General features: G+C 46.6%; 1 protein-coding gene across 3 annotated transcripts; it reads left to right on the top strand.

Moving 5' to 3' along the window:
• Positions 1-981: 981 nt before the first annotated feature.
• Positions 982-18,677, top strand: BPGM (bisphosphoglycerate mutase). 3 transcript variants are annotated; one of them, XM_035550860.2, is made up of 4 exons: positions 1,022-1,116; positions 1,314-1,405; positions 6,677-7,332; positions 15,533-18,671. In XM_035550860.2, the coding sequence occupies exons 3-4, from the start codon at positions 6,732-6,734 to the stop codon at positions 15,709-15,711; spliced, it is 780 nt and encodes a 259-aa protein (XP_035406753.1). In that variant the 5' UTR covers positions 1,022-1,116; positions 1,314-1,405; positions 6,677-6,731; the 3' UTR covers positions 15,712-18,671. The 3 variants fall into 3 exon arrangements, with proteins under 3 accessions (XP_035406755.1, XP_035406753.1, XP_035406752.1); XM_035550862.2 differs by lacking the exon at positions 1,314-1,405 and having other exon boundaries at positions 982-1,116; positions 15,533-18,677; XM_035550859.2 differs by lacking the exons at positions 1,022-1,116; positions 1,314-1,405 and adding an exon at positions 5,664-6,548 and having other exon boundaries at positions 15,533-18,677.
• The last annotated feature ends 385 nt before the right edge of the window (positions 18,678-19,062 follow it).

Consider the following 19,062-nt stretch of genomic DNA (forward strand, 5'->3'; position numbering starts at 1 on the left):
AGGTCCTCAGGCTCAGGAATACCTATTTTTCTCTAGTATCTCTGCCTCTTTACCTCATGGGCTCCATCGGTTGGTTTGCCCGTGCTGGACCCACGGACCCACCTCCAGAACTGTGCACGTTGGTGCACGAGGCGTCGGGTGTGATCCAGGGCAGGCAGGGTGATGGCAGGTGTGCGATCACACAACGTGAAGCACCAGCCTTCCTCTTCACCAGGTGGAGCTGAGGGGTGGTGGACAAAAGGCCAACTGTGTCCTGGGCGGCATCAACAGAGGGGTGGCCAGCAGGGCAGGGAGGGGATTCTGCCCCTCTGCTCTGCTCTGTGAGGCCCCACCTGGAGCCCTGCGTTCAGCTCTGGGGCCCCCAGCACCAGAAGGACATGGACCTGTGGGAGTGGGCCCAGGGGAGGCCACGGGGCTGATCAGAGGGCTGGAGCACCTCTCCTATGGAGACAGGCTGAGGGAGCTGGGGCTGTTCAGCATGGAGAAGGGAAGGCTCCAGGGAGACCTCGTTGTGTCTTTTCAGTACTTAAAGGGGGCTTATAAAACAGACGGAGGACTTTTTGCTTGGCCAGTGACAGAACACGGGGGGATGGCTTCAAACTACTAGAGCAGAGCTTTAGACGAGAGGTCAGGGGAAGCTCTCCCCTCAGGAGCGGTGAGGCCCCGGATCTCTCTGCCCACAGGCCGTGGCCGCCCCATCCCTGGGCCTGCTCCCGGCCCGAGCCCACCCCTCAGGGCAGCCTCGCCCCGCCCCGCCCCTCCCCCCGTGCTGGCCGCGGGGCCGCGCAGGGGCCGCGCAGCGGCCGCCCGCCGCCCACCCGCCCAGGCCGCCGCTTCCGGCACAGGTGACCTCCCGCCCCGCCGCCCCCGCCCTCCCGCGGCCGCGCCCACCGGCGCGCTCCGATTGGCTCTGGGTGCCGCTCATCCGCCGGGCCGCCCAATCGCGCCCTCCGCTCCCTCCCCGGCGTCACGGGCGCGCGGACGCCGGGGGTTTATAGAAGAGCTCGGGGGGCAACCGCTCAGCGGCGGGAGGAGGGCGGCCGGGGCATGGGGGCAGAGTTGCGGGGTGCAGCTGAGGCGGTACGGGCGGGCCGCTGCCTCCCCCTTCTCCTGCGGGTAAGGCGGCCGTTAACGGCCTGAGGGGGCGGCTAACGGTCAGGGGGCTCCGTGAGGGGCAGGCCGGGGGCTCCGGTGCGGCCCCGTGTGTGGGGTGCGCTCTGCTTTCGTACAGCCCCGAAAGCAAGCGGTGGCTGGCATGGCGTAGCCGTCTGTGGCTCCCTTGTGCGAGCGGTCGGTGTGTGCTCCTCCTGCAGGTAACAGCCCAGTGTCTGGGGGCCCTGTGAAAAGCAGAGCAGCTGTCGAGTCTGCTGGGATCTGTGGGGGCTGTGCCTTTGCCATAGGGAAGGTGAGTAAGGTTGTTTCGGTGCCTGGCCCTCAGGCTTTGTAGCTAAACGCTTCCGTAAGTGTACTGATGTTCAAGCAGCCCCGTGACTGCCAGTCCTTTCTAAAAGGTGGTGATTCTCAATCCTTTATATAACTGAGCTGGAGTTTATAGTCCTCAGGTGGTCCTAGGTCTTTGTATAAGGCTTTTCTTCATTAAATTCACTGAGCTGCTTTTTTTTTTCAGACCCAAAGTACCTGAATAAGAATGTGTGTGAACAGGTGCATCTCCTTTATTGTTGGATCTTGGTTTTTTTGTACTCAGTCTTAACATAGTCTTGCAAATGGCTTGATTTGTTCTTGTGGATAATACAGTTGATCTGAACAGTGAGGTATTTGCAGAGATGCAGCTTTCTAGGGGGCTGTGTTTTGTTTAGCTTTTGCTGTGGATGCTGCAACTTTTAATGGTACCTGTGGGCTGTTGGAGAAAGTACCTTGGCTCTGGATGGAAGTGCTGTCTGTAGTTCTTGTAAAGCTGGTATCTTATAAGGTATGGGTCACTACTATATCTGACTGGTAGGAACATGACAACTACATCTTAATATAAGTTGATTTCTTTGCATAGTGTGCAGTTCATGACTGAGTGGAAAAAGCAGGACATGCAAGGGATTTCAACTGAGATGCTCCTTGTGCTACATAAAACTCAAGTCTCTTCACTGTGAGATCAGACTTCATCTTGTATTTACCAATGGTCTGTTGTCTATCAGACAACACCTGCTGATATTATGTAAAACTCTGGTAGCCCTTAGCTTCACAAAGCCCTTGAGCTGTCCCAGTAGTTGGAAGCTGTTGCATGGTGTCCTTGTGTGATGTATGCTCTTTCCTCACACGGTGAGGCGTGTTGCTCTGGAGCTGGTCAGTTTGGGTGCTGGACCAGAGTGATTTCCTGAGCCGGGGAAGCCCCAGGGTAGTGGAGTGACCTCCTGGAAACCCTTGCATGGGTTGTGAAAGCTACCACTTGAAGAATAGGCAGCTCTGGGGTGTGCTAGTGACCGCAAACAAGCATAAGGAAGGTGTGGCACCCTGTGTATTTACTGGCACTTGCAGGGTCACAGTTGTCTGGACAGAGTGGTGGGCACTTGACTGAGGGTAAAGGCTGCAGCTCCGTCTGGGGTTTCCTCCACCTCCCCCAGAGTTGCTTGATACTTCCACCCAGACAGAGCTGCTGGAGGGACAGGCTGCAGTGTGCAGCTCAGACTGCAGAAAGCGCCCAGACCTTTCCCTTTTGGTGGGGTGGGCAGCAAACCTGCCTGCAAAATGCCTCTCTGGGTAGAGGGCCTCCTGCAGGAGGTGGTGAGAAGGCTGCGATATCAGGAAAGCTGAGGAGGAGTTAGGTGGTTCCATGTGTCATCTGCAGCAAACTCACTCAGAAACCTGCCTTCAAGCCCTTAGAGAAGGGAGTTAAACTGAAAAAACAGCAATGGAAGCTTCTTACAGCAAAGAGCAGCAGGAGGAAGAGATTTCCCCTGTTGCCGGTGTGACTCTATGGGCTATGTTCTGCCCTTGCAGAACCACTGGACTGCAGAGGAGGAGCGGTCATGTCAAGGGAGATGCGGGTGTTGACTGAGCCAGCTTGTTCTGTTCACTCTATAATGACCAGTCCAACCAAGAAACGGAGATGGATGATAGTAGTAGGGAGCTTTCTTCTGCAGGGATCAGAGGTGGCTATTTGTTGATCTGACCTACTTGCAAGAGGTTTGCCTATGGGGCTTTTATTAGGGCTGTTGCCAAGAGACTGCTGCGCCTTGTACAACCCACAGATCACTGTCCATTGTTATTTTAGTGTGGGCACCAACAACACTGTCAAGCAGTCCAAGGTATATCATAGAGGACTACAGAGCCTTTGGAGCATCTCTGTAAGAGCCGCTGGAGCACAGGTGGCTCAATCCAGTGACTCAGTGGTTTGATGCCAGCGCCAGCAATGGATGCCCAGAGCCAAGGAAGGGGTCAGACCAGCAGCAGAGTGTCTAAAGAGCAGCACAAAGGAATGTCAGCCACTCCGTCAAATAAGTTTCAATAGGAACCAAGCTGAAGTGCTTCTACTTGAATGCATGTGGCTAGGGAAATAAGGGGAACTGGAAGCTTTAGTTCAGTCTCAGGGCTGTGGTATCACTGGCCTCAGTGAGATGTGGTGGGATGGCTTGCCTGTCTGGAGATAGGTGGGGTGGGTGTTTTGGGGTTCTTCAGGAGAGATGGGGAAGGGGAGGAGGTGGGGTAGCCCTGTATGTTAGGGAATGCCTTGGCTGCATGGAGCTTGAGTGGTGGTGATGAAAGGGTTGAGTCTGGTTGGGAGTCAGGGAAAAGGCAGGCTGGTGGGGGAGAAGATGAGTATGGCTGAACAGAGCTTCTGGAACTGAACACGAAAAAGTTCATGTACCCTGGAAAAAGGGATGGGCAACACAAGAGAACTGTAGAACTATTGTCAAGTTGCACAGGGTGAAAATTAGGCTGAAGCCCGGCTGGAACTCAGTTTGGCTAGTGCAGTAAAAGACAATTAAATGCTTTTATTATATCAACAAGAAAAGGAGGATTAAGGAGAATCTCCATACTTTATTGGATGTGAGGGGAAATTTAGTGATGAAAGATAAGGTTGGGGTACTTAATACCTTTTTTTGCCTTCTTTTTTATTAGAAAGGCCAGTTGGTCCCAGGGTACCCAGCCTCCTCAGTTGGAAGACTGACAGGGAAGGAGATGAGTAATAATCCCTATAATCCAATGGGGTGACCTACTACATCTTTGAATGTTTTTAAGTCTGGGTACTGAAGGAGTTGGTGGAGGTGCTTGCCAAGCCTCTTTCAGTAATTTATTAGCAGTCCTGGCTAACTGGGGAGGTCCAAGTTTACTGGAAATTAGCAAATGTGACTCCGATCTGCAAGAAGAGTGAGAAGGGAGGATCCAGGGAATTAGTGTGACCTCATTACAAGGGAAGGTTATGGAGCAGATATCTCGAGTGCCATTGCATGGCACGTATGGGACAACTGAATGATCAAAAAGAGGCAGCATGTGTTTATGAAGGGCAGGTCCTGCCTGACTAACCTGATCTCCTTCTGTGACAAGATGACCTGCTTAGTAGGTGAGGGAAAGGCTGTGGGTGGTGTTTACCTGGCTTGTAGTAAAGCATTTGACACCACTTACTGCAGTGCTCTGCTGGAGAAACTGGCTGTGAATGGCTTGGATGGGTGTATAGGGTGAAGAAATCAAAGCCACAGCAAATGGAGTTCAAGCCAGCTGATGGCTGGTCACCAGGGGTGTTTTCTAGGCCTCAGTCTTGTTTAACACTTTCCTCAATGATCAGCATGAGGGGATAAAATCCACCGGTAAGTTTGCAGACAACATCAGGTTAGGTGGGAGTGTGGATCTGCTTGAAGACAGGAAGGCTTTGCAGAGGGATCTGGATCGGCTGGATCAATGGGCCGCATCCGAGCACAGCTTCAGCGAGGCTCCGTGCTGGGTTCTGTACTTGGGTCCTAAACTGATGCAGTGGTACAGGCCTGGGGAAGAATGGCAGAGGAGGACCTGGGGGTGCTGGTCAACAGCTGGCTGAATGTGAGCCAGCAGCATGCCCAGGTGGCCAAGAAGGCCAAGATTGTCCTGGCCTGCATCAGCAATGGTGTGGCCAGCAGGACCAGGGAAGTGACTGTTCCTCTGTACTCAGTGCTGCTGAGGGACCAGAAAGCAAGATTTAATGAGTGGCTGAGGGAACTGGAGAAGAGGAGGCTGAGGGAGACCTCATCACTCTCTATGACTACTGAACGGAGGTTGCAGTGAGGGTGTCGGTCTGTCAAGTGACAAGTGATAGGACATGAGGAAACTGTGTCGCGGGTTACTCCAGGGGAGATTTAGACTGGACATTGGGAAGATCCTCAGACAGGGTGGTCAGTTATGGGAACAGACTGTCCAAGGAAGTGGAGTTGCCACTTCTGGAGGTATTTAAGAGAAGAGACGCCCTCTTTACGTGAGGGGCGTAGTTCAGTGATGGGACTTGATGGGGTCAGGCTGGTAGCTGGATTCTTTTGAATGTCTTTTCCAACCTAGATTTTTCTGTGATTGTGGGTGTAAAGGAGAGCTTAAGATGCTGTTGGCCTCAATACTTTGATGTTGGCTGTAATGAATTCAATTTCTCTATATGCTCTTTGAAAGCGTTTGGTAAAAATGAATGCTGATGTTGTAGTGGGCGCTTTCCAAAACCCAGGCTGTGTGGGTTTAACTCATACTACAGATGGGTCTGAATTTGAGCCACATGGAGTGTGACTGAAGCAGCTCCAACTGATTTATAAATATTACATAAATATTTAATTTCTGGGAATCCAGTCCTAAGTTAGGTTACAGTCTAGCACCCATGGAAGACAACCCAGAATTCCTGTGGTGTAGTCAGCTGAAATAGAGAAAGGTGCTGTTTGACCTCATGGATGTGTAGCTGTATTTATTGAAGACAAAATGCCAGTTTTACCTATGGGAAAAAGTAGAATCATAAATCCCAGCCTGTAAGAACAGAAGTGGAAAATGGGCTTTAAAGTCAGGCAGAGGGATGGAATACATTGTGAAATGAGTTCTGGGTTCCATGAGATGAGGGCTCACTAGCTGTGCATCGCATCCTAGGATTGTCTTGTGGCATTTGAGTGTGGAGGAATGGTTGAGGAGGTAGCCTGGAGAAAAATAGAGCAGAGATTAGCAAATGAGGAGTGCTGGGGAGAAAATGTGACGAAGCAAGTTATGTGGAGCATAATTATGGTCAAATTTCATTTGAGAAAGCTAATAAGGTTCTGTGGTGGCTCTCTCCAATTGCTGAGTCTCACAGTTGGTGTCTGTGTGCCTGCATTCCCTTGGAGCTGGTGTGGGCCTGGGCAGCTCTCAACCTTTGTCTCCATGTCTTGCCTCTAATTTCATGAGTCACCACAGAGTGAGGTCTGCTTCTCTGATTGGGAGCCGCTGCTGTTGAATGAGGCTCTATTTAAGCACTTGATGGAAATCCGTAGGCAGGAATACCTTGCACAAATCTACCACTAATCAATTGGGTAAGTGGGCTTGTCCCAGCAAGCTGCATGGAGGATGGTGCTTTTCCTCGCATGCGAGGGTGGAAAGGAATTCAAATCCAGGAGACCTTACAGGTAAAAACATACTCATCAGACATTAGTCTTTGGTTGTTTTGATCCTGATAGTTGTCTGCTCTTTGCTGCCATATTAATACTTGTAATGCATTATCTGTGGGTTTTGTTTGTGTCTCATCTATGCCCAGATGCCTCATTGCTAGATGCCAGACCCGTGTTCATCTGTGCCAAGCTGCAACCACCATGGCTAAGTACAAGCTTGTTCTCCTAAGACATGGGGAAGGAGCCTGGAACAAGGAGAATCGCTTCTGCAGCTGGGTGGACCAGAAGCTGAGCAGTGATGGGATAAGGGAAGCTCAGAACTGTGGCAAACACCTTAAAGCCCTGGGCTTTGAGTTTGACCTTGTCTTCACCTCTGTACTCAGGCGCTCCATCCAGACTGCATGGCTGATTCTGGAAGAGATGGGCCAGGAGTGGGTCCCCATTCAGAGCTCATGGCGACTGAATGAGCGCCACTATGGTGCGCTGATTGGTCTCAACAGAGCAGAGATGGCTCTGAATCATGGGGAAGAGCAAGTGAAAATCTGGAGGAGAAGCTATGATGTTACCCCGCCTCCCATAACTGAATCTCATCCCTACTACGAAGAGATCTACAATGACCGCCGGTATAAATGTGGTGATGTCTCCCAGGATAATCTTCCAAAGGCTGAAAGTCTGAAAGATGTGCTTGATAGACTCCTTCCCTATTGGAATGAAAAGATAGTGCCAGAACTCAAAAGTGGCAAAATGATCCTTATATCTGCTCATGGCAACAGCAGCAGGGCACTGCTCAAGCACGTGGAAGGTAAGGGTCTTCCTTTTAGCCTTCCCCTCTTCCCCTTACACACCTGTGTGGAGTTCTGCATTTTTCTCTGTAGTGTATTGCTTGTCTGGACAACGTAACATTTAATGTCTGTGGTCTACAAGGAGAGAGTGAAAAGTTGACCTACTGGAACAGGACTCAAACTAGGGGCTGAAGAGAGGTGAGGAAGAATCAGTTGGGTTAACATAGTTGAAGAGCACCCCACTTCCCCCTATTATTGTTGCTCATTTTAAACAAGTGTATTCAGACTAACTTTGTGGTTAGTCTAGACAAACTCTTCAGACTGTTTTTTGCATTTATTCAGCTGTTTTGCCAGAAGGGTTGAAGTCATAATCTGTTTATTAAACAAGCGTTGCTTTAACATGGTGGAAAAAACTGTCTTGGGTTGCAGGATGTGTTCTTGACTTTGTGGTGTTCCTTCTTCTAAGGATTCAGTCCTGGTGATTCTTAAAAGCTTCTGTGACAGGGAATTCTGTAGGAAGTAGGTACTTGCTGAAGCTTATGAATGTACTGTAATATTTCCAGATATAGAAAATGCCTTCCAGTCAACAGCTAAGCTAGTAGCTTAGCATGAAGTTGATTATTTGGGACCTGGAAAGAAAGTGATTGATTTTTGCTAGATTATTCCTTCTCTCCCACCTCCTTTATAATAACATGGCTTCTAGTATAAGCAATCCTGAACTGGAAGGAAGTGTATTCATTTCTCTATGGGCAGCGTAGAATTTAGTGACTACCGTGTGCATGAGAGCAGTCTGCTAGGGATATAGCTGTGAATATTTGCAAACTGGATTGTGCCCACTCAGTTTTCTCTAGCTCTAAATTCTGTGTACCTTCATAGCTCTGACTCTGTAAGGCATGTTTTGCATTCAGGCATGCTGGAACAGTCAGTGCAGCTGATGCTGTAGTGGGAGTCAAAAGCCCAGAGGATAAGCACACCCAGGTGGCTTCCAGAACTACAGAGGCAGTGAATTCTGTCTGGGGTACAGATCCCTCGGATGCGGGAGGAAGGCTGGTTCAGCTGGTTCCACTGATGTGGTCAGGATGGCTGTCCATACATGAAATGATCTTAAAAATAGAGGGGATAAAGGGACAGGAGGACTCCCAGCCAGTGCCCCCTCCCTGCCCCCTAAGAACTGAAGCAGTGCAGGAAGCCATGCTGGCCAAGCTCTCTAGGTGTGAGATGCCACTTTCTGCGGAAACCCTGGGCAACTCTTCATGCAGTTATGTACCAAAACTAGAGGGGACAGCATCAGCAACTGATAAACGTTATTTTAAAATGTGCCTGGTTTTCTTTTCTCATTGAGGTCAGTGAGAGCAGTAAGTTAGAGCCAGCTGCAAAGCTTTTCTGTGGACATCCTAAATTAGGTGCAGTCCTTAAGAGCTGCCCACATTACAACTACAAATGAGAAAACAACCAAACAAAGCAGATTTTTCTGTATTGGACCATACCTCATCCCTCCCAGTGCATGCCTGCATAGTTAAATGTGAGGAATCCTTGGCAGAGGATCTAGTTCTTTTCACCAAGGACTGTCCATCAGCTACCTCAGCTCCCACACAGGAGCAATTGCAAGAGATGTGCTGGCTCTTCTCTGCCCTAAGCAGTGGGGATCTGGATTGCTGCAGAGCTGTCCTGAAGGGTGGCATGAGCAGACCTTTAAGACCTGATACTGCCACCTGCATTTTTTGCTTATCTCCAATCTATGTCTAGTTAAGAGATGCCTTGTCTGTTTTCATGACTCTCTTTCTCCTGAAAGGTGGTGAGCTGCTCTGGAGTCTTGCTGGAGCTGGACCTCATCCAACAGTGTTTAAAGTTTGTTAGCCTGCTGTACTTGTAGCACCCACTGCGGAATGGGCTTTATTTTGTGGGGGCTTTTTATAACAAACCGTCTTACACCTGTGGGAAGTGCCTAGGCTCCTTTGTCTTCACTGAAGCCATGTTTTTTGGGGTACTGAGAAAATGGGCTTCAAATTCTTCAAGCAGCAGTCATAAATGAGTGCTTGGGTATCTTAGTAACAAGTTAATTGTGGAAGCTGTAGCTCAAGCTTTAAATGGCAATAAATATTTTCACTCAACTTGAGTTGATGAAATAATTCCAGTTGTTTTGAGGTGAAACTTCATGCCTTTTCTCAAAGGTTTTGCAAGTTATCCTTGAAGTTCCTATTTCAAAGTTTTTTCAAAACAGGCATTCAGTTTTCTGAATCAGAATGTTTTTTTTTTTTAATCAAAAAAGCGGCTGTCTTCCACTTGCACACAAATCATCAGAGCAGCGGAATGTCAGGCGAACAAGCCTTTGATTGTAGGTTTGGACTTTGTTTGTTTTCTCAGTGCTCAGGGTAGACCTCAGTAGGGTAAGTGAGATGTCTGTGGGATCTGTCACAGTTTCCATGTGAGAAGATTTAAAAGTAAAATTGCTGTAGCCTTGCTGAAAACAGTATTTAACAAAAAAAAAGCAACTGGATGGTCATGTTGTATGCACTCAGATCAGAAACAGCAGCTGCTCTCAGAGCTTGCTGTTTGGTCCTTGTGGGCTGAGTGACCTGTCCCAGAGGGTGCTGGTGGCCTCTGGTGAGGATGCTGGGCAGTGGTCCTTGTAGGTAAAAGCCCTGTGAATATGATAAATGCCACCAAGGAGACAGACACGTGGCTGTTTTGTGTCACAAAGATACAGCATTGGTGACAGATCCCAGTCATAGTGACTAAGCTTGTCTAGTCCTTTCAGAATACTCATCTTTGCATCATCTGCAGGTGATCTGTGTGATGCTAGTAATCATTGCCAATTAAGCTGGCAAAGGAGTGGCATCATCCCACTCTCTGGCTGTGCTCCTGTTTTTCTTGTGAGCTTGTTGGGCATTTTTGAGTTAGCTTTGCCTCTAAACTGGCAAAACCAGCAAGGAGTGGGTAGCTTTCTGCCCTGTTGGTGGCTGAGTCTGCTCAGGGAAGAGCGTGACAAGTGCCTGCGGGTAGTACAGAGGAAGGTTGGAACAGCCTGACCCAGATCTGGAGCTGCAAGGGCATGGCTTCAGAGACCAGTTGTTAGTGACTTCCAAAGGTGGAGTGTGAGGAGGACCTGTGGAGTCGCGTCTTCTTGAGCAGACTGGTTTCGGGCACATCTGTGAGAAGGTGGTGATCTTTTCCACAAACTTAGGCCAGTAGAGGGAAGAGTTCATCATAGCGTGCTACCTGACAGTAATATTAGCATACCAGGCCTCTTGTGTGAGGGACTCTGAACAGTGCTTCAGCCAGAGATGGGGTCTTTTGCCAAAGCCCTGTCCAAGAACAAGGTGTATGCTGGTAGGCTCCAGAGTTGCATGCTCAGAATTGTTGGTCACAGTGTTGCTGTGAGTTCCTGGCTGTGGTAGTGCGGCCTGGGTCACTTCTGAAGGACTGTGGGCCTTTCTCACCCTAATGGCATAGCTGGCAGCTAATGCTGTTGGTATCAGATCTAATCTGTGACTGCTTGAGGAGTTTAAGGCAGGCTGTGACTCCTCTACTGCATGAGAATACTGTAGTGTAAGAAAAAACATGGATCTATCTCATGGGATTGGCCTCAGTAATGACCCCGTCAAATTCAGGCCATGATCAGGATCTCATTTCCTATTGACATAGGAGAAAAGGTTGGCAGATGTAAGGGTGAAGTATGTTGTTAATATGCTGCAGCAATGGTCGTAGCCCACCTATTGTTCCCAAAGTCTGCACAGTGAGATTAGATCCTGTAAAGGTCAAGAGCAAGATTATAACACAACCTACTTCTGCTACTTCACTGAAGCTAGGTCCTCTGTCAGCCTGCATGCAACTGGCACCCCTTTAAGGAGGGCAGCATCAGGTCCTGGGTATTTAACTTTAGACTAAAGCTTCAATATTATCATTAAGATTGTGGGAAGGATGCAAGGACCTGATCTGGATCTCAAATACAAAGCACTTCTAGAGCAATCCCATTAACAGATGAAAATTCATCTACAGATGAATCATCTGTCCTCAAGTGTAGCTAACAAGCAAGGAAGGAGGGGTGTTGCTGTTCTCAACAGGTGTTCATGGAGTGGGTTGAGTTGCAAGGGACCCTGAAAGTCCTCTGGTCCAGCCCCCTGCTCAAGCAGGGGTACCTACAGCAGGCTGCCCAGGGCCATGTGCAGGTGGCTTTTGAAGATTTCCAAGGAGGGAGACGCAACAGCCTCTCTGGGCAACCTGTGCCAGTGTTCCAGCACCTGCACAGTAAAATGCTTCCCAGTGTTCAGACAACCTTCAGTGTCCTGGCACGGGGCACCACTGAAAAGAGTCTGGCTCTGTCTTTACACCCTTCCTTCAGGTGTTTATGTACGTTGATAAGATCCTCTCTGAGCCTTCCGTTCTCCAGGCTAAATAGTTGCACCACGCTCTTCCATTCGTCAGAGGAGAGATGGGATTCTTCAGTCCTTTAACCATATCTGTGGCCCTTCCTTGGACTCTCTCCAGTATCTCCATGTGTCTTGTGCTGGGTAGCCCAGCAGTGAACTGTGTGTGGCCTCACCAGTGCTGAGTAGAGAAGGATCACCTCCCTGACCTGCTGGCAATGCTCTGCCTAATGCAGCCCAGCTTAGTGTTAGCCAAGGGCACAGTTGCTGGCTTATGTTCAGTTGGTGTCCACCAGGACCCCCAGGGCCTTTTCTGCCAAGCTGCTTTCCAGCTGGGCGGCCCCCAGCACATGTCCTGGTGCCTGGGGCTGTTCCTCCCCAGGGGCAGGGCTCTGCACTTCTCCTCATGGGACTCGATGAGCTTCTGCTGGCCCACTTCAGCCTGTTGAGGTCCCTCTGGGTGGCAACAAGACCTTCTGGTTTATCAGCTGCTCCTTCAGGTTTTGTCATCTGATGGTACATTTTTTTTGCCCCATCATCCAGATTATTACTGATGTTGAACAGGCCTGGACCCATCCTGGGGGTACACCATTAGTTACTGATCATCAATTAGTCTTTAGACCACTGGTCTCCACCCTCAGAGCTCAGCCATTCAGCCAACTTCCAGTCAAGGTCTTTGACCAGCTCTTCAAACTATGTTGTGCTTCTCTTGTTGCTCTGACCATAAGAATGGGAGGAAGACTTGGGAAGAACATGGGAGAGGGAGGGAGAAGCTGAACCATCTCTTGTGGGAGTTGGCTGTAGGTGCTTAAACTTAAGCCACATGGGGTTTGCCTCTGCAGGACTTGCCAGAGTGCTAGTACTTTAGAGCTACAAGATACAAGTGAACTTTGAAGCTCGAAGAGATTTGTGGAGAAATGTACTTTGTAGTAGATCTGTGAAGCTAATACTGAAGGACTGCCTACCAATGAAAGTCTCCCCCTGTGTATTTCACATCTTAAAGTAGCAGCCTGTTTGATCATCCAGTTCAGTTAAATGGAGTTTAAGTGAGCTGGAATAGTTTTGAATGTGACTTTGACAAATCTTTAAGTGCTGTAACAAATCCTTATGATCATGTACATAATTGCTTCCTGCTGTACAGCTAATAAAGAACCAATGTTTAAGAGGTGCTCAAGAGAACATGGAGAATGTCCACTTGAAAAATGCAGTTGACCAGTCAGCATTTTATCTGGGGTCCTAAAGAAGGCTCCCTGAGTACTTTGGTAGTGTCTGTTCTCATGATTACTTCCTTAGGAACGATTAAACCTCTTTGGGGGAAAATCTGCTTCCAGCAGCATGGACTCAGCCCTGCTGAAGGATACTTAGGCTTTAGTATTACACTAGAGGGAAGAGTGTTGCTTCAATGGTCTCATTTCCTGTTGCACCTTGTAGTCAGCAGTTGAATTCTTGTCCTCACTTCACTCTTCGTGTATGAGATTGGATGCAGTTGTAACACAGGCCAGGTCAAGTGAAATGCAGGAAAAGGTCACTGTGCTATAGTTAAAGCACATGAAGTAACCAGATAGCAGTTTAGCTTACACTCTGGCCATTCCAAGAGCAAGACGTGATCTCTTACTGTCTTCCTAGCCTGCTAGGGGGTGTTCTCTGGGCATTTTGCTTGCAACTGAGGGGCTTGTGTCAAGCCTGATCAACATCTCTCTGGCTGGACAGAAGTGCTATACAAATAGAGTAACAATGCTGAAATAAAGCAGCAGGACACTATTGGTTCTTTAGGATTTTCATCCATCTCAACCCAGAGCTCCAGCCTTCTGCCTGTGAGGCAACGCTTCCGCTGGAGGAAAAATCCCAGTGAGAAAGCCAACATTCTTGCTGCAACTTGTTTATCCCAGGCTGTACTTCTTATTTGTACATCCATACTAGTTGTCTCTGGTGTGGTCGCTGTGTTTGCTACAAAGGTAAAATGCATTTCTGAGTCTGTGTAGCAACAGCCACTTTTATTTAATCCAGATTTAGAGGAAACCTTTAAATATCCCGACAGCTGACCGCATTGTGGTTTGCCTAAATTCTCCCGTATGACTTCATCTGCTTTGTTTAAATCTGGATGGTTTAGTCTGGGAGGCTGAATGAGAGGTGGGCAGAACACTTCCTAGGGCCAGATTTTTTGTGTGGATACATGGTGACATATGTTAAAATCTGTGTTTAAGAATCCTGAAAATAAGATCTCGGCTTGGCTGCTTGTTTTGCAAACCAAAGTCCTTGAGCAAAATGCTTGTGCCTGGTAAATGGACTTTCCCATTGCGCATGGTTACAAAACTGTAGATGCTCCTTGGTGCTGTTATGTAGGCCTGGGATTCTACTCCTTATAACAGGTGAGTTTACCCTTGTATACAGGGATCGATTCAACTGGCAGAGTATGTGGCTTTCTTGATGAACTGGTGGCTCAATACAAAATAAGGAGCTTTTTGCAGGGGTTTATCTGTTTCTTGCTCCATTTCCTTCTGAAACAGCTGATCTGCAGCTAAACTAAGTGCTTGGTCTAACCAAAACAAGAACAGGTCACTGCAAATGTTTTGTTTTGTGTAGTCTCAGGGTGGTGGCATAAAATGATTGTCACCTCCTGATTACTTGTTTTTTCTGACCTGCTGTCATACCACTGTTGCTGAATGGCGAGATTTTGTTTTTCTCTTAATGTGTTGGCTCTGCTCTTTTACTTAATGTGAAAATTACTGGTAAATTTACACCCATGTGTTCAGAGAGCCACCTGTTTTGTCAGCTGCGCAAGAGAATGTTTTCTTGTCCTTTAGTTTATATGGAGTCATTGTTTTTTAGAAGCCTGTGTGCTTTTTGTAAGCATGAATTACTTGAAGGTGTCCTGCTTCTCAATAGCAGGCAGGCTGAAACCTCAAGTGCTTCTTAAAGCAGAGATGGAAGGGGAAATGCTGATATTCTTCAATTCTGGACAGAAGAAAGTTGATGTCATCAGGAGTAATGTCTCCAGTCATTGCTCTTTAATGCAAACATTTAAACTTTTTAAAATTTTACTAGAGGCTTGGTCTCAAAATTCACTTGGATGCTTTAGACTTGTGCTTGATGTCAACATAATCAGAGGTTTCACTGAGATTGGAGCCCCAGAAAATGCATGGAGTTTTCTCCACAGGTATACCTTATTTTTAGTTTTCCTGCATTTCTGTTTCACTAAGTTGTATAATTTGACTTTCTTCCTTCTCTTCCTCTTTCCTTCATATGAAAGTGGAAATGGGTATTCTGATCTAGTAATTCTGGTGGTAATACTGTAGGCAAACAGTCATAAGCATGCTTTTGAGAAATCAGGTGTGAGCAGTGATCCCTACACTGGGAGACTTAAATACTGATTTAAGATAACTAATTTAAGATATCTTCTCTTAAATTCTCTCTCCAATGGCTTCTCATGCAAACTAACTGTATCCTGTGTCTTTAAAGATGGTTGTATTGGTTAATTATCAGAGGGCTTTATGTTGGAATAACATGTAGACTATAATCTCTCCAATTGTGTATGAATTGTGAAGATGTAGAGGAGAGCCTATGTCCCCAGTGCCCTATATTAAAGGGCAGTTTCTTCCTGTTCAGTTCACATGTAGATGAGAAAATGAGGTAATTGTCCTTGGCTTGTCAGAAATTCCCTCCTGTAGCTGTTCTTAAAATGCTAACCAAGCTGGGGTCTAGCTGGGAATTGACCCTTCAGCAGCTGCTGGTGCTGTTGGAGGCTGGAAACAGTTCTTGATCGTTTTAAGATGGGTTAATATTGGAAATAAGGCTGAGCACATATACAATTAGGAACGTGTTCACTAGCTGTAACTGTTTTTTTCTTTGGCAGGCATTTCCGATGAGGACATCATGAATGTTACTCTCCCCACTGGTGTGCCCATACTTCTTGAACTTGATGAGAATCTGCAACCTCTGGGCCCTCACCAGTTTCTTGGTGATCAGGAAGCTATCCAAGCTGCCATCAAAAAAGTGGAAGATCAAGGGAAAGTAAAATCTACTGAGAAGTAAAATTCTACTGATGAACACAATTATTTTCGAAGTGTATGGTAGTAAGTGACTTCTGTATGACTGCTAGGTTGCACTGTGTGAAAGTCTCAATTTCAAGAACTAAGTAATTAGAAGAGATAACTGAGTCTCAGGTTGGCAGATGAACCGTCTGCCTTTCAGAAACTGGAATTGAAATCTCAACATGAGGTTATGGATACTGAAAAATGAAATCAAGAGATCATTTGGGTAATGGAAACTTGTGGGGCGGTCTGCCCTAGTTCTTGAATTGAGGAAGGCCCAGGGCAGAAAAAAGGGATATGATATTGCCATCTAGCCATAACTAGAGCTGATCTGTTAAGGGGAAAAGCGCTGTACAGCACCAGCTTGTTGGACTAATTAAGTCCAGGTTGTTATAGGCACTGACACTTTTTCACTGACGGAGCGGTGTCAAGTAACAGTAACCCAGTATGATTCTTTGTCAATGGCCATGGCAGTCCTTCAGAACACTTTCAACTGTACAACCCTCTTTCCTTTGGAGGTCTCCCAAGGCCAGTTCATGGTCCAGAGGTGAACTTTGTAATGTGTTTGGACTGTTACAGCTATCACAATTCTTACTACACTATGCTTCAATTTTTTAAGGAATCTAGAAGATATCCCTCTTTCACCATCTTTGTAAAGCCTAGCATGACTGCATTTTGCAGATGGCAGTAATGAGATTCAACTCAGACTAACCACAGACTAAGTACAAGTTTTCCTGCTCTATGTTTAAATGATAACTTAGTCCTTAATGAGCAACCTGAATAGCTTTGAAACATAAATAACATGTATTAGAGATTTGATCAGTTGTTAGAATCATTCATGTTTATCTCAGTGAAACTTTATGTATGAAACCCCTCTCCAAACTTTCCTGAGTTGCAAGGAACAGATAAATCTGTCCCATAGTGATACAGCTATGGCATTGTTTGTACTGATTTCTCTGGAGGGCAGGAAGTGATGGGTAAGATGTGTAAGGTGTGTTACTGTGGGCAGCTCATACAGCTATCAAGCTTAGCAGGGAAGGTTATGCTGCAGTGCTTGGAAGTACTTTCTTTTAAAGTTTTCCTCACAGTCATAGCTGGATTCCTACAGTGACCTTGCTTCTTTGCTTGGTGCTAGGCATGAGCGGTTCACTGTTATTGGGTATAGTACAGTGTTCAGGCAGGGTAGTTCTGGTTTCACTTGCAAATGTGAAACTATTGTTACTTATATTTAGGTCTGACTCAGTGTCTCAACATTTGAGCATCTGAATTCTGATCTCAGTTACCAGCATGGGTGGCACTTGTATATGCAGTATGAGCTGAATGTGTCCTCAGCATGGCCCAGCTATGAATCCAAGAAGCTGATGAGAATTTCTTTGCTATGATGGTATAACCACTTTAGAAATCCTAGAGTAGCTCCTTTGTAGTGAGCAGTTTTGTAGCTTGCTTTGTGAGTGTGAAGATGCTCTTGCTCTTTGAGGAGAGCAGTGTGATGGTGGTGTGCTTCTAACAATCTCCCTGCTATATGGAGGGAGCCTTTCCAGGTCAGATACCAGCTCACCTTAGTGTAGCCTGTACTCAATGAAAGACTTATTGGCTAGATTGTAGCTTCTTACCTGAACAATGCTTGGGCTTCACTTGTTTTATTTTGTAGCCCTTGCAATAGGAACAAACTACTTGTTTTTTCTTAAACATAAAGATGGTAATGAACATAAAGCTGGTAGGTTGCCTTTTTTGTACAAGTCAGGATATTCATTTTTTTTCTCTGAAACCCTGTTAGCAGCTTTCCTGCTACTAGATTTGTGACACTGGTTGACTTCTTTCTGGGTTTTTAGCTTTCTGTGCATAGTTACTCATCTTAATTGATACTTTGAGTCAGTGTTGTAGAGCTGCATTGTTGATCAGAAAACATTTACCTGTCAGTGCCGTGTGGGAGGACCACTGGCACTGAAGTTATTGAATGTTTGGGGAAACATTCATCATGTATGAAATCTTACCAAGTAAAATTCCTTGTAGAATCATTAACAAGGCAAACCTAGCCACGTGTCATCAGTGGGAACTGCATGCATCAGGATGTGTGAGCTTACAGAGCATGGCTGTGAGTGCCTGTATCCTTTTGGCATTGTGGTATTGTAATGTAGGACTTCTTGAGGGCTTGAAACAGCTGGGAGTATATGTGAAAACAAAGTCAGCTGAACTGGGATATTCTCTAACAGAAGGGAGCATTGATGTTTGATCTCCTCTGAGAGTGCACTGGGGAATGGGAAGGTGGATCATTGTGAAGAGCATTTATATTTCTTTCTGCAGCTGGATGGAGTTGACTGAAAACAGCCTTTCCAGATCCATGGGTGGTAAGAAAAGAACAGTGATGTTTTCAGGTAGTGCTGTTTCTGCAGTGCTTATCAAGACAGGAATAGTGATAGTGCCCTGGGAGGTTGGACTTCATTTGCTTTGGTTGTGATGCCAGGATTTTACATGTACATCTGGCAGCAATACCACCTCCCAAAAGTATCAGGTGGAACCAGCTGGGGATTTCATTGTACTCTTTAAGATTATTTTAACACCTTGCAGTACTTGTTTCTGAATAGCCTTGTAATTAAATTTGATTCATAAAACACATGTATATTGAAAAGAAACCAGCTTTCAACAGTTGCATCAGGAAGGATGTCTGCTCTTCAGGCATAGCTACATTAGAAGAACTGAGAATCTTGCTGCTGCTGGCTTTATAAATCAGTGGTTGGAAAACACTCTTCTGCATGTTGGAGTACGCCTCGAAGTCCTGTGGAGGTAACCAGTGTCACTACAATGGATGCTATGGATGTGGTTGATTGGATTTACTTATGTATTTTTAACTTGTGGTTCAATAGCAGTAATAGCTGTAGAATAACTTTTGAAAACCTTTTGTAAAGGTTTTCATGGTAGAGCTGAGAGGTTCTTTATAACTCAATAAATTCACCTGAAATAGAACTTAACTTTGCTTCAGTCTGTCTTTCTTCTAATGCCTTCCACTTTGCCACCTTTCTAGGATGGATAGGTAAATAAAGCTGTGACCTTCAGGGGTCTGGAGCTCATATCAAGCAGTACTTGATCACATATCATGTGGTCAGTTGGATAAAAATAGTTAAAGCAAACACTGCCTCATCTTTATGTGTGAAGAAGTCCGGCTGGAAGGGAACACATACCTGTTTGAAACTATGTGGACATTTGCATAGGAATAGCAAGTTAAACATAATTAGTTCCAGAGCACTGGAGCGAAACAAATGTTCACTGTTCATGTTTGCTTTTTATAATAATCACTATTTGATGGTGTGCCTAAAATTGTAGCTTCTGGACGTGAAGCCAGCTCCTTGACTCT

The sequence above is a fragment of the Cygnus atratus genome, chromosome 1, assembly GCF_013377495.2.
Source record: "Cygnus atratus isolate AKBS03 ecotype Queensland, Australia chromosome 1, CAtr_DNAZoo_HiC_assembly, whole genome shotgun sequence".
Taxonomy (NCBI): Eukaryota; Metazoa; Chordata; class Aves; order Anseriformes; family Anatidae; genus Cygnus; species Cygnus atratus.